This window comes from Meleagris gallopavo, chromosome 2, assembly GCF_000146605.3.
Source record: "Meleagris gallopavo isolate NT-WF06-2002-E0010 breed Aviagen turkey brand Nicholas breeding stock chromosome 2, Turkey_5.1, whole genome shotgun sequence".
Taxonomy (NCBI): domain Eukaryota; kingdom Metazoa; phylum Chordata; class Aves; order Galliformes; family Phasianidae; genus Meleagris; species Meleagris gallopavo.
Window position 1 is genome coordinate 49,074,506 of NC_015012.2, and position 15,045 is coordinate 49,089,550.

The 15,045-nt window shown below is 38.9% G+C and overlaps 1 protein-coding gene across 1 annotated transcript in view; it reads right to left on the bottom strand.

The window, feature by feature from the left end:
• CNKSR3 (CNKSR family member 3) overlaps positions 1–13,261 on the bottom strand; it is a 32,041-nt gene extending 18,780 nt beyond the window's left edge. The window contains exons 1-3 of the mRNA XM_031552460.1: positions 13,102–13,261; positions 3,698–3,900; positions 2,301–2,388 (exon numbers count right to left, since the gene is read on the bottom strand). Of these exons, the coding sequence (XP_031408320.1) occupies positions 2,301–2,388; positions 3,698–3,900; positions 13,102–13,167 (357 nt within the window). The 5' untranslated portion in view covers positions 13,168–13,261. The remainder of the gene's footprint in view (positions 1–2,300; positions 2,389–3,697; positions 3,901–13,101) is intronic.
• Positions 13,262–15,045: the final 1,784 nt, after the last annotated feature.

A 15,045-nucleotide genomic window follows, 5' to 3' on the forward strand; every position in this document is an offset into this window, starting at 1 on the left:
CCTTGAATGCCTCCAGGGATGGGGCATCCACAACCTCCTTGGGCAAAAGGTTTTCTGCAAGAATGGCTGAACTAGAGAACTGTATTACATTCTCAGATTAAAGAGTTAAGACAACAAGTAAATAATGAAACAAGATTTAAAACTTAAATTTCAAGATATTTGCCATTGACATCCCAACCTGCATAACTATCACACAGCACTCAAAAGATGCACTGAGGAGCTGTGACCTGAAGCTGTTCCCTATTTCTGGATCATTTTCAACCCTTCTGTTCCATCCTACTTCTGTTTTGCACTTTTTAAGACAGAAGTTCTAAAAAGCATGTAAGCCTCCAGATATGGACACGATAGAGATACATAACATAGTTCAGTTGTTCTCTTTTGTTTTCAAAGTAACTCTTACCACTGTTCTGATGATCACTGTGGACATATTCATTTTAAAAATTTAAAAATGTACATCAAGTTGTTTGAGTGAGGTTTTTTTGTTTTGTTTTTTAATCTCATTCTCTTTTCTCCACATGCCGGCAAGTTCATTCAGGTCATACTACTACAGTTGCAATATTCCAATACAAAGTAAGATTTCTTCTTTCTCCATTTATGTTGGTTTTTTTCCCCTCCTACACAGCAATTCCAGCCTTTATTACAGCTCCTGCTAAACTGGCAGAGAAGTGCTCTGCTTATTAAAGGATAGAGTTCTATTTGCTAACTTCCATTCCACTGCCATCAAAGGCTGATTTAATTGACAGATTAGATACCATTTTTAACAGTTTTATTAATACAGTCCAGCAATCTCATATCTCAGTTCCAGCAGCACTCTTGGGTGAACACCATCTGCTGCTAGAAGTGCTTACTATTCTACTACACAATCTGCAAATCTCTATCTGTAAATCACTAACTTGCTGCAACTGCACACACAGTGCTCAATTAAGAAGGGCGTTCAGCAGTAGGTGAGACTGGCGTGCTTTTGAAGTTACAATACTCAGATATTATTCTTTTACAACTAACCAGCTGATAGAAATGGGTGTCATAATAGCCTGATATCTCACAAGACCCTTCTATCCTTTGGCATCAGTACTTAAAAGCAGCTCATAATCAGAAGGGGGAGTGACTTTTTACACTGCCTAATAGCAGTAAGAGCAGGAGGAATGGTTTTAAACTTAAAGACCGGAGATTTATATTAGATATTAGGGGGAATTTTTTCACTCAAAGGGTGGTGAGGCTTTGGCACAGGCTGCCCATAGAAATCGTGTGTGCTTCATCTCTGGAGGCATTTTAGACCAGGTTGGATTGGGCCCCAGGCAGCCTGATCTAGTGGATGGCAACTCTGCGCATGGTAGGGGATTGGAAATGAATGGGCTTTGATGACGTTTCCAATACAAGTCATTTTATGATTCTATGATCATGTCCCCAGAAACAGAGAGAGAGAATCACCTATTTCACAGGACATGACTCTACAGAGTCCATACAACATACAGCCATGGACTAAACAGCTATGAGCAAATTCTGCAGGAGCTGAAGAGTGCATGTAGCATTTAACTACCAGAGTTAAACTCTGCTGACAGTATGCCACTGCCTCAGAAGACAGGCAATATTATTCAGAGAACAAAATGATGCAATTTGCCAAGACTCCCACAGTTTCTAAGTGTCCTTTTAGCTATTACCAATAAGTGCTCATGACACTGATAAATAGAAAGTTTTGAAACAAAACACTATAATCTCCCACTACTGTCACAGAAGTCTGACTAGTGGAATTTTTATCATAAAGGTGGCAACTCCTTCTGTTATATGGAGCATTTCCCATCTGATAGGAATAGGTTGAAATACTATATATGGGACAAAACTTAAGAAGTTTGCATATGTAGGCTTAACAATCAGTGAAGTAATTGATGTATGAAGTATGAAGTATTCATTGTATGTATTACAATGAACTAATACATATTTTATTATGTACTTTAGTATACATATACAAACACCATGTATTTTCGATGTTATTTGGAACTTGATAATCTTCAGATGCAGACCAACTATTTTAAAATCTAACACTCTTCTCGTTGAAGCTGAAGAAAATGTGTAATCTTTAAATGACAGTCACTTACAATACAGTCAGCAATTCCAAAATTGGAAATTAAATGAACGAAAACAAATCATCTCAGAAAAATGGACAACTGAAACCGGCCTTCATGGAATTGTTCAAGCTTTGAAGTAAACTCACATCTGCATTACAATTAGTATACAGCACATATTACTTTCCCAAATACACACCTCCCCTTTTGGAAAGCAGGAAGGAAAAGAAATCAGCTGACCTTCTGAACAGTAGTAGTAAGATCCAAGCAGAGCTGAATGATTCTGTTTTTCATTGATGAAAAGTCAGCGATACCTGTAAACGGGGTCCTGTAACAAGAGAAATTCCTCTTAGACTTCTCCTATTCTGCCAGAGCACTGAGGAACAGCATGAGTCAGAGCTACACAAGTGTAAGGACAGTTTCACAACATAAGTATTCTTGACTCTGTTTTCACTTCATCCCTGCACCAAAAATGGGGTATGGCTAACACTGTGGTGAGCAATTTCAGACTGAGCAAAACTCAGTCCACTTTTTAAACATCAGTTTGAAAATACCAACTCAAGTTAAATCATACTAACACTGCTGTAAAAAAAAATCACAGCCTTTGGTTTGTCAGGGAGTAGTTTTCCACCTTTCAGTCTTTTATTACTGAATTCAGACAGAAAATTAAAATTAAAAAAAGAGTGGAGAGAAAGTTCTATGAAATGTATTATTTTCATTCAATGAAAAATAGTATGCAAAGTTTATCTTGTGTAATTACTTACTTTGAGAGAAAAGAAAAATGGCTTTCATACAGACAAGTTCAGTAAGGCCGAACTTCATGAAAGACTTTCATGGAGGCACTCACCTCAGACCCTCCAGAGAATTTAAAGGACTCAGGAGTAATCCCAACTGGTTTGATAATGGACATGCCAGTCACTTGCTGATAGAGAGTTGCAGAAGAAATTTAGGACAAGGTTCAAGCAACATGGTGAAATGGGAAGATTAGGTGAGAGGCACAACTTGTTAACATCACTGCAGAAATATTCAAGGATAAAAGCTCTCCTTGCTGACAGTACTCATGTAGCTCTATTTCTAACCTTCCTTCTCAAGAAAGGTGATAAGGTGATTAAGAATTCACATCTCCACATCTTGCTCAGCACTACAGCTAGTATGCTATCAGTTGCCTGTTTGCTTCTGATGCAGCTGGCACAAAACAACTCTGGCTCTTACCAGAAAAAAAGTAAGAAATAGCAGAGGGAAAGTCTCCCCTGCTGTTCACTTTTTCAGATCTCAGAGCTAAGGTCACAATTTCAGCAGATTCTCTCTTTTCTCTTCTTCTTAGGGACTTGCCAATGACAGCTGATGTATAAGGTGGGAAGACAAAATGAGGAGGTCTCATACATATGAGAAACTAGTCCTGAAATTAGGTAGTTTCCCCTCAATAAGACAACTCTCACTTTTCTAACTACCAGGTTAGAAGCAATATTAGAATAGATGTCTTAGGTGATTAAATTCATTCAGAGGCCTTTTGACAAAGCAAAAAAGAAGGGTGAGTAAGATCAAGAACATCTTTAGACCTAGACATGTAGAACTCACACTTCAAGAAGTTGTAACAGTAAATGAAAATACGAGGATTTTATTCTTTTTATTCTTACCTGTCCAACCACGCAAGCAGGGCCTTAGCAGCACCAATAAGCTCTACCACAGAAGTAAGGAATTCATTAGGGGGCTTGCGTGAAGTATTCCCGTCATAATTTGAGCTTTTTCTACGGGTACAGATGTAATTTTGCAGATTGTTGGATGATGCACGCAGCTTGAGAACCAAGTTCTTCATATTGTCTGTTTCAAGGCCATAGTTCTGCAAGAAATATTATGAAGTTTGATGAAATTTCCCTATTTCTTATTCCACACATGCAAACTCATCTGGATTCAAAGGTCAAAGGATATGCCTTTTTATTTTGAAGTGGAAGGGACAAAAAATGCAGGTTAAATGAAATGTATAAGAATGTTCTCATCAAGTCAGTTTGCTGAAGCAAAGCAGTCTTCAAATGAAGAAATCACATCTTACAAGATCTTACAAGATCTGATAGGACAAGAGGGAATGGTTTTAAACTAACACAGGGTAGATTTAGGTTAGGTATTAGGAGGAAGTTTTTCACTTGGAAGACGCACTGGAACAGGTTGCCCAAGGAGGTTGTGGATGCCCCGTCCTTGCAGGCATTCAAGGCCAGGCTGGATGTGGCTCTGGGCAGCCTGGTCTAGTGGCTGGCAACTCTGCACATAGCATGGGGGTTGAAACTGGATGATCTTTGAGGTCCTTTTCAACCCAGGCCATTCTATGATTCTGTGATGATACATCCCTAACATTTAAGTTGTTGTTATGCATTTTTAAACCACATGAATTTCAGTTAATCCTCGGCATACCTTGCCACATGGTGGCAAGCTGACATTCTTTCAGAAAGTAAGGCATTTCCATGAATTTTCTGGATAGCAAGTTTGGCTGGATTTGAGATAGATGAGGCAATCCTAGGTTTATCTTCATTTGGTACAACTAGGCCTTTTACTGGAAGAAACAGTTCTTTAATCACCTCCCTAACATCCAACACTTTGTAGATCACCATTGTCTTTCTTATATTGACAAATCTTAAATATTTGATCACTTTCTAAGATTCATTCTGCATTACAGGCATGAAAGGCTTTTGTGGGAGCCAGACCTCCTCAATTTTATTGAAATTAATGAGATTGAGGACAATATTCCACCAGAATGAAGCCACAAAGTCAGATGAGTCAGATGTCATTTACTCTCCAAATGTAGTTTGAGTAACATAGTTGCTTTGGTTTTCTTTTTGTTGAAGGAAAATAAATACTGTTTTCTCTTAAAATGTTTTTATACTGTGATATATAAATAGTGAAGCAACATTTCATTCATAACTAAAGACAGTTTAAATTGGCAAGAGATAAAAACATCTACAGGAAGTAAATGTAATTTCACAGTCAAAAGCTGAAATAAATATTTGAATCACGAGCTTTCAGTAACCATGTTCCATGATTACAGCAGTGCAGTTATTTGCAGGTTTGAGGACTGATTAACACTAAGCTTAGTAATTAATTCCATTTTTACATGTTATATTTTCACTCAACAGCATCTTTATAATTTAAACCAAACAGGTCTGCAAGTCCTAGCGGTAACTCCAACTTCACAAATCCATATGCAACCATATCACGCTTCTTAAGATTAAAACAATTGTTTTAAGCAACATATCGATTGTATCATTCCAAAGGTGTCAGAAATACTACCGTATAGCTGCTCTGAAGGCAACTTGGTTTTATAACCAAGATTTTCTTCTTGCTGTCACTGCACAGGTACAACCATTAAATAGCAATATGCCACTGACTACCTTCTTGTTTTCAACTTATCCTACCTTGTGGTAGGCAATACTTAGCTCTTTTAGACTGAGGACTCACACCCCTACTTAAAAAAAAAAAAACAACCAACATGCCTGCTTTTTTCTATTCTGCTGATACAGATTCTTGTTACCAACCTCTATGTTCCACAATGTAGTCAGCTATATCATTCTTTATCCCTTCCTCCTCAAACAACTAAGCCAGCTACAGCCAACATTAATTTCATTCAATTCCAAGTTTCAAGGAATTCCCAACTCCTCCATTTCAGACCACAGCATCACTCAGGCTGGCACGGAGCTCTAGAAGTCGCAGTCCAATCTCCTGCCCACAACAACCTCAGCTGTGAGCTCACCTCAGGTTGTTATGAGTTTTATACAATCAAGTCTTTAAAATCTCAAAGATCCAAACTTTCTGGACAAATTGATCCACTGCCTGATTGCCCTGACCAATCTGGTGGCCCTCCACTGAACTGCTTTATTATTGCCAGTATCTTCCCATTCTTGGAGGTACGGGTGGAATAGGCAGACTAATAAGTGACAAGTAATGGGTGATGATCACTCCTCTCCAAATCCAGGATGCCGCTGACTTTCTTGTTGCTAGGACACACTGCTGGCTTAAGGCCCCATTCTTACAATGATCAAAGGCCCATAATACAAGCTAGAGTGCTTTCGAAAGTTAAGAGATTAAACAAAATCTTTGCTCAAAAATACATCTGTGCAAGGAGAAGTATGAACTAAATTACCTTTAAAATACTTATACCTTCTATGTAACTTGAACTCATTGGGATGTCATCCATATACCCCCCTCCCTTCCCTCGGGGCTCTTGGCAAGGAAGTACTCCCGCACAGGAGCAGGGGTCAAGAGGATATATCCAATAAAACAAACAAAAACAAAACATTGTTGCAATAGCAGAGGATATCCTTAAAATTTTCAGGATCACAGACTGGGAAAGATACGGATTAATAAACAATGTTAAAATACTTGCTTACTTACCATATGTAAACTTACCACCTTTTAATTTTAACAAAATACACAAGAATATCATTCAGATTCACTTCTTGCAGTTTTGTTGTTTTTTTTTTTTTTCCTCCTCTGTTACAGGACATTGCAAATTATTTTATTTTTGGAGGAATATTTTCTCACCAAAAAGTTTAGTCATACATTCTTTTGGCCACACAAATTTGAAAGTAGCTATGTGCCAACATTTTCCCCCTTGAACAGACGAATTAAAGGATGCTGGCCTCCCTCCTTCCATAAGTGGACAGAAAATACTTCTCTCTTTTTTTCTCCCCTGTAGAGCAGTATAACAACCTAATCAGGCAACTTAACTCTGTTTGAGAGAGTCTTTGTACATTTAAGCATCTCCAAAATTCTTTCAGTCACTCAGGTGCAGAAGTTGTGCTAACTATTTTGTAAATGTCTGTGATTAGAGATGGCCCCAGCGCTTAACAATATACTTGTTGGTATATCAGATCTGATTTCATCTTTGTTCTAAAATATTTATGTTCTCCTTATCGCACCTGATTCATCTTATTTACACAGTGGGTCAGCCCAGCGTGACTTTTCCAGTCCAGTTAGTTTTTAAAGAACTCCATCAAATAGATCTCAATTTCAAGGTGGACTTCAGCAACACAGGCTTTGTACCTGGAGATACAGAGCCTCCACCTTATGACTGCAGCTGGTCTGCTCAGCAGTCTCTCAGGAGTACACCATGGCCAAACTGTTCAGTTGCTGCACTAAGCCTTTCTACAGCTTCTTCCAGAGATACTACAGAGGGCAGAGATATCTATAACACCAGTTCATGCTTTAGGAAATGTCCTGGCTAAGAACTACATCTACTCAGCACAACAGTGAGCATTATAGCTCATCAATACAGGATATCAAATTCTTCAATTTCAGATTTACCCTGAGGAATGAACATTTCAAGAACAAAGAGGTCATCACAACTCAAACCCTCTCTATTCCACAGGCATCCTGACCTGTTTTCTCTAACACACAGAAAACATTATGCTCCTTCACCAGATACAGATTTGCCATTGTGCACGTTCTTCTGTTCACTGACAAAGTGAGAAAACAACCAGTAATTAAAAAATTTATGTGCTCTGGCTGTGATCATGTCCAAGTTGACACAGTTGACACTATCTTGACCAATCCACAGATAACCAGCTATTTCTTCTACATTTGCAGTGTCACTCTTGCTTGTCGAGTCTGTTGAAGAGTTGTTTTGCAGCAAACCACTTAAAAAAACATCATGCCCTCCTTTATTGTATTGTGTTCTGAGCTGGTTTAGCTCCCTGAAGTGTCTCACCTCATCATCAGTTGACTGCAAGCAGAAAGGATACTAATCAGAGAACAGAAAGGGGGGGGAGAGGAGGAGAGGTGGCAGCTGACTTAAACTAATTTTAATTGTCATGGAGCTGAAGCCTTCATTCAGGACAGATAGGAATGCTGATACTATGGCAGCAGACCAACAGGCTACAAGCCTTCACAGCAACACACAACTGACACATAAAACTCACGCTTTTCTGAAGCATTCTACATTAACAGGTTATAATACTTAAAATATTATTATTTAAGTAATCAAAAGGTTTTAGATACTGTTCATAAACCACAGAAGGTTATATTTTAAATCAGGAGTGACAGGAAAATATCAAAGTTACTCTCATCAAAACAGGAGCTGAAGCCAACGGTCAAGAACACTTTATGTCAAACATTCCCAGCCTGTTACTCATTAACCTGGGCAGCTACACATGGGACTATGGCAAGAGAGAGCATGCACAGGTGCACAAAAGAGCTTGCGGACAAGAGCGTGCTCTTTCCAAACCCCATTATATTTAATGAGAAATAGTACACTGACCAAACAGTTGCTCAAGGTTGAAGCACTAAAATAAAAGAAAAAATAAAGTGTGGTTAACCAAAATCAAAAGAGCACTGCAGTCAAGTCCCAGCTGACCTGGGCTGATATAGAGCCCTGCTGTTGCCAAGGGACACCTTCCCCTTCACAGCCATCTTCAAATGCTGCAGTGCAAACAGCTAGATTTTCTGGCTGATCCAGCTAAAAACTAGCTCAAGAAAAAAGTAGATAAAAATAGGCTGAATGCCTGTCCAATAGCTTATACAACACACTGTATGCATACATAAACACTGGACGTAACACAAGCTACTGTCACTATCTTTTACTTTCCACTCTCCCTTTTAATAAAAATGTTTCCTAAAGAATCCTTTGGAGTTTGAAACTTCCTCATAAAAATTTGAGACCTCTAGAAAATTGAAATCTTATGAGATGATGCATAGGTGTGGTACTTTTGATAAGGAACAGCCACAAAAGTCTAAGACTTCAGGTATGTAAACTATCGAGCTTCAGATTTAAAAGTCATTTTAGCAAATGACCTTTTACAGAGATGACAACAGTATGAATAAAATGCAAGAGTTACTTGATAGGATGACCTTGTGGCATGAGGTTATATGTTGCTGCATTGCTAGTGTGCTGGCATTACTACCAATGGTATTATTAAAAGGTACAAAGCTAAGAAAAAAGAAAAGTATATTCTGGTATGCTTTTGGTAGTTATATTTTTGTTGTTTTGTTCTGTTTTTTAATTAATAAAAACAATATCTTAGAATCATAGAATCACCAAGGTTGGAAAAGACCTAAAAGATCATCCAGTCCAACCGTTCACCTATTACCAATAGCTCCCACTAAACCATGTCCCTCAACACAACATCTTCATTCAATCTTCATTCTAACCTCAAGAAAAAAAAAAACTTTGGAAGCAAAAAAAATTAGCTCCTGTAATACAATGTAGTTAAAAATCCAGAAATCTAATCCAAAGAACACATTAAAAGTCATTCTATTTGCATATAATTTCCTGTTAATGTTTGCATTATTTTGTTTTTATTAAGCATATACAGGCAAGGCAACTCATCAGGGAACACTGAGTAAACATTCAGTTTCATCACCATTCCTTTTTGTCCCACTTATTCAAATGGACCGAGAAAGCTTATTTTCCAGGATTCTTATCCCTCCTTTTGTGGTTTTGCATGAGTTTAAAAAAGCATATTTATGTATATTTGTTCCTTTTCCACCAAACAGCTCAATCAACAAAGAAATATCTTCCACCCATCCCTTTCCTCACTCAAGCAAATACTGTCACCACAAAAAGATGGAGGCATTCACACTGATGCGGTTTGGATTCCCCCTCTGGAAAGTTCAATTCTTTTTATATGTTCTCTAAATTCCTTAAATAAGTCTTCAAATAGGCCTTCGACATCTGTTCAGAAAAATCTTACTGCACCAACTGAAGTGCAACAGAAATGTGCGCTCACAAGAAACCTTCACTTCTTATCCCTGACCACACTCCTTCCTGCTGCCTCTTCAGTATCACCTTTGTGGCATATGTTGCTCCTAAGGAAAGATTAGGAAATACTGTCTAAAAACTGAAGTGGTTGAGAAAGATTTGTTGAGGTTGGGTTTGTTTTTGTGTTTGTTTTTATTTTTCCCCCCGCTATGTTGCAGCAGTAAACATCATAAGCTGCAGACATTCACAGCTTGACAGGGTAGAACTCACACATGGGGCTCTATCCCTATAAAATCGAAGCATATTTGGTGTACTTCCTCAAGGAACTCACTATCTTTTTACTATTTTTTCCCCCACCAACTTAATGAGTTTTGGAAAAGGTGAATGCCTGAGAAGAATTACCATAGGAGGAAGATGTTCCAAAGACATCTACTTCACTGCTTTTGGAATCTCAAGTGGTAGTGCAGTGTAAGGAAACCAAAGCTTTGATCTGGAGGAAGTTGCTGGGAAATAGACAAAAAGGTATTGCCATTCAGAGGGACCTCAACAGACTTGAGAGGTGGGCCTGGGTGAACCTAATGAGATTCAGCAAACACAGCAAAGCACAAAGTTTTGCACTTGGGCCAGAGGAATCCAAGGCATTTATACAGACTGGAAGGAGTGGTGAAGGAGCGGTCCTTGAGCAGCCCTGCAGAGAAGAATCTGGAGGTCCTGATGGATGAAAAGCTTAACATGAGCCAGCAGTGTGCTCTTGCAGCTCAGAAAACAAATGGTATCCTGGGTTCCATCAGAAGAGGGGTAGCCAGCAGGGAGAGGGAGGTGGTTGTCCCCCTCTACTCTGCTCTTGTGAGGCCCCATCTGGAGTACTGTGTCCAGGTCTGGAGCCCCCAGTACAGGAAAGACAGAGAGCTGTTGGAGAGGGTCCAGAGGAGAGCCATGAAGATGATCAAGAGACTGGAGCACCTCCCCTAAGCAGACAGGCTGAGGGAACTGGGCTTCTTCAGCCTGGAGAAAAGAAGGCTGCAGGGTGACCTCAGTGCAGCCTTTCAGTACCTAAAGGGAGCCCAAAAACAGGAGGGGAATCAACTCTTTGAAAGGGTAGATAACTGCAGGACAAGGGGAAATGGTTTTAAGTTGAGGGAAGGAAGATTCAGGTTGGATGTCAGGTGGAAGTTCTTTACCAAGGGAGTGGTGAGGTGCTGGAACAGGCTGCCCAGAGAGGTTGTGGATGCTCCATCCCTGGAGGTGTTCAAGGCAGATTGGATGGGGCCCTGGGCAGCCTGGTCTAGTATTAAATGTGGATGTTGGTGGCCCTGCCTGTGGCAAGAGGGTTGGAGATTCATGATCCTTGAGGTCCCTTCCAACCCAGGCCATTCTGTGATTCTGTGAAGGTAAATTTTTCTCGAGGACAGCAGAACTGAGGAATGTTCAAAATACCCAGAATGCTTCTACCTATCACCAAAACTGACAACATTTGAAGTCTTACCTCAGGCTGGCCCAGTCAATGCTACGTATTCACAGTATAAGCCAAAAGCATGGTGAAAAGAAGAAAAGCTGAGTTCCTGAGTACCCTTGGTTCTAATGAAAGTTCACAAAAATTGAGGAAAAGTCACCACATAGACACACACAAAAAAAATTCAAAGCCATATTTATATCCCCAACCCACTTTCATAGAAGTAATACTAGTGGAATAGAGAAAAACTCTGTTCTCTCAAACAGAAAGGAGACAGCAACATTAAAAAAATAAAATTGTCTGTCTCTAGAATTCAAAAAATAAAATTGTCTGTCTCTAGAATTCAAAAAATAAAATTGTCTGTCTCTAGAATTCAATACATATCATCTCTTGGGAACAAAAATCAACACTGATTTTCTACCATTATCCCAAAAACTGAAGGGAAAGGTATGTAGAAGGTGACAAAGGACATAAATTAAATACATAAATTCTTCCTTCCTCTTCTTAAAAGGAAACAGCAATATTTCAGCTACAATATGTAAACTCTGTCTAATGCATTAACTTGAACTGCATTTCACAAAGGATTTCCAGAAATGAGACCGAGGTCAAAACTTTTGTCTACTAAGGAAATTAGAAGGAAATTGTAGGAGATAAAACACAGCTTTAGATTCTGGCAGTTATCCAGCTTTGTTCATTTTATTCTAATATTTTAAGAAGAAAGAAGAAAAATGTGCCTTTGAGGGCTGCCACATCCATTATATCAGTCAGGACTGTACACAGTACACTTACTAATTCACCAGACTCCTTCACTTGCCTGACAGATTATCTCTTGCCACATGAATCACACGCAGACTAACTCAGTTCCTCTATTTCAGTTTTCTTTTAAATGTTAAAAACAAACAAACAAAAAAAAACTTTATCAAATATTGAAAAGAAAATAAAAGTTTTAGTAAACATAAGAACAACTCCTTGGGAATTGTTTCAGTCTGTGCACAGTTCTATTAAATACACTTCCTTCAGTATATACTATGCAATATCTTTGTGGTTATGAATAGAAATGATGCCCATAGCACTTCCCTGCTGCACATAAAGCACGTGTCACTCAGGCAATAAAGACTCTCCATTTTTAGAAGAACATGCTCTTTGCTGCGAGGTGTGCCTGACAAACAGAGGGCAGGCAAGTACTGGCCAAGGAATCACAGGGCAGCCTCTGCCACCCCTCCAGCTGATGTCATTGTATATAATATTGCTGGCGCTCACTCACTGCACTACATCAAATACATCCTCAAGACTGTGTCCAAACTACAGCTTTTAAATAATGCCTGCAGCAGTGATGCGGCACAGCAAAACGATCTGAAATATATTTATCCATTTCAGAGTATGTTTGCTTTAAAAGCATCCACACAGTAATATATCAGGGGTAATACGGAGGAACAGGTTACGTTCCAAATCCAATGAGTTGAACTCACACAGTTACTTAGTAATCAAAACATCCCTTACTTCAAGAGCACTTATTTCACTTTGTATGTAGACTATAAAATCTTTTCCTATTCTCATTTCAGCTGATGTGAGAAATCACTAATAGATGTCATTTCAACAGCACGTGTTCCATCCGTTAAAACAAATTCACCCTACTCAACAGTAATTTTAATCATAGTTCACTACCAGAATCCACAAGATCTCACAATGCTATTCAGCCAACACTTCTTTTTAGAACTGCCACTAAATCAGCATTTCCACTTATCAGAAAAAAGCCTGCAAGAATTAAACTTACTGCTTTCTTTTGCCATAACATCTAACAGAAAGCAAGTGTGAAAGGCATTATGATTTCATTAGACTTGCTTTGGATATTCAACAAGAAAAGCATTCAAATAAATTCTTTGTCTGTTCACCACTTCACTAACCAGTGCACACAGGAGATCCACAGCTTCTAAAACCAGTTCCTGGTGTCCAATCCGTGTGATACCCATATCTTCAAGATCCTGGTGAGAAATTTGTAACAATTGTTCACCATTTATCTTCTCCCGTTCAAATTTGTGGACATACTGCTGCAGGCAATCATCCAGGCCTAACAAAACACAACAGAAAGAAAGAAGGGAACGTGATTACAATTTCTGTATTTTGCTTTCCCTCCACAAACCATTAAAAAAAAAGACAAATGGAATAGCAGACAACATACAGCGTTAAATTATCAAAGAAACTTGCAGTGAGATCAAAGATTGAAAGTTGCTCCAAAAGGGTACAGAGATGGAGTATGCAGGTTTTGAGGATCTTGGGGTCACCTGAGTCAATACAAAACCTGTTTACTCTTCATGGATCAAGCTAATGAGGTAAGAATGTCTCTTTAGTGTCAGCACAAGCAAAGCTATCAAGAGACATGCACACATTCAGCCCTAAACATAACCCTAACCATGAAGAAAAGCATTGATAAAAAAGTCAACCAAAAAAAGATAAATACAAGGCATGAAAAAAAAAAATCTTGCCCAATGCCAGCTACACAAACAAACAGAACAAAAATCCAGTCCCCTATCCACTCCTAAATTAAACAGCTGAATGATGAGATGAAAATGGAACAAGAAAAAAAAAAAGCAAAGCAACCAACAAGGTTAGCCTCAAGTCTCACTACTTGATTTGTGAGCCCCTACAGTTTCCTGAATCAATTGCTCTTTCCCCCTTGTAAGTTAACAGCACACATCAATAAGAAATTTTATTTTATTTTTGTAGCTACAAAGTATTTTTAAAACACTTAAGAGCATTTTATCTGTCACACCAATATCCTTGCTTTAAATTATGATTTTATGATCCCACTTTCTCTACAATACCCCAAAGGATTTGTCTTAGATTTAACTCAATTGTATATGTTAAATCTGTTTTCTCATATATATTGCTTGTTTCGACTGTTCTTAAAGATCTTGCGTATAGCAGTCGAGGGAAAAGCATTTGGGTGGCTGTGAAGACAAAGTACTATTCTGCTCCAACATATTAACAAGAGCTAAAGGAATAGGTCCCATTAGATTTGTTTGGTAAAAATGTATCATGTTTACTGAAAATAGGGGACACAAACAAGATTCAGATTACACACTTGGCATCTATTTTGTAGCACCTACAATATCTATGTAACTTCACCAATCAGTTTTTAAAAACTGAACTTGTAACTGTAAAAAAGATCCACTGAGTTGGATGAAGAGGAAGACATAGAGAGGGACTGCTGAAGATGAGAAACACTGACAGTGCTCTGAACTGCAAGGAAACAAAAGACAGGAGACAAGAACTCAGTTCAACCCATCAGGGTGCAGTAGCAGCCTGGAAAGCAAGCACCCCAGTGTATGCCAAGAGAACAGCCAAGACAAAGCACACAGGGGGCCCAAGGGCCTACATCTAACACATTCGCTTCCTAAGGGCAGGACAAGCCATTACTACCATACACTCTCTGCTCACAGAAGATTAGAGCTCTCATTGGCGCACACTTCGCACGCATCACTTGCCTTTATAACACTAACCAAGAAATTAATAAGGATGGACAGCCTGGCACTTAACAGTCACCCCTTCATATGTCTCATGCAAGCTTAATTATTGCAACACATCAAAATCTGGCTGGACAGGCTTGACTCCTCCACGTGCAGAGCTACTGGTGTCTACAGCTTAAATTTTAAGCATAATTATGAATGTGAGATCCTGCATGCAAGATGAGTGCAGTCTCCCAGAGCTACAGTTGTGCAGGGCGCACTCTCTCTTTCCATCTGTCTTGGCAAGGCCTCATAAATCCTGAAAATTGAGCCCAGCGTTCTGTTTCCCACAGGCACCAATTTCTCCCTTAGGCTACACAAACTCTTTTCCCAGGAAAAATA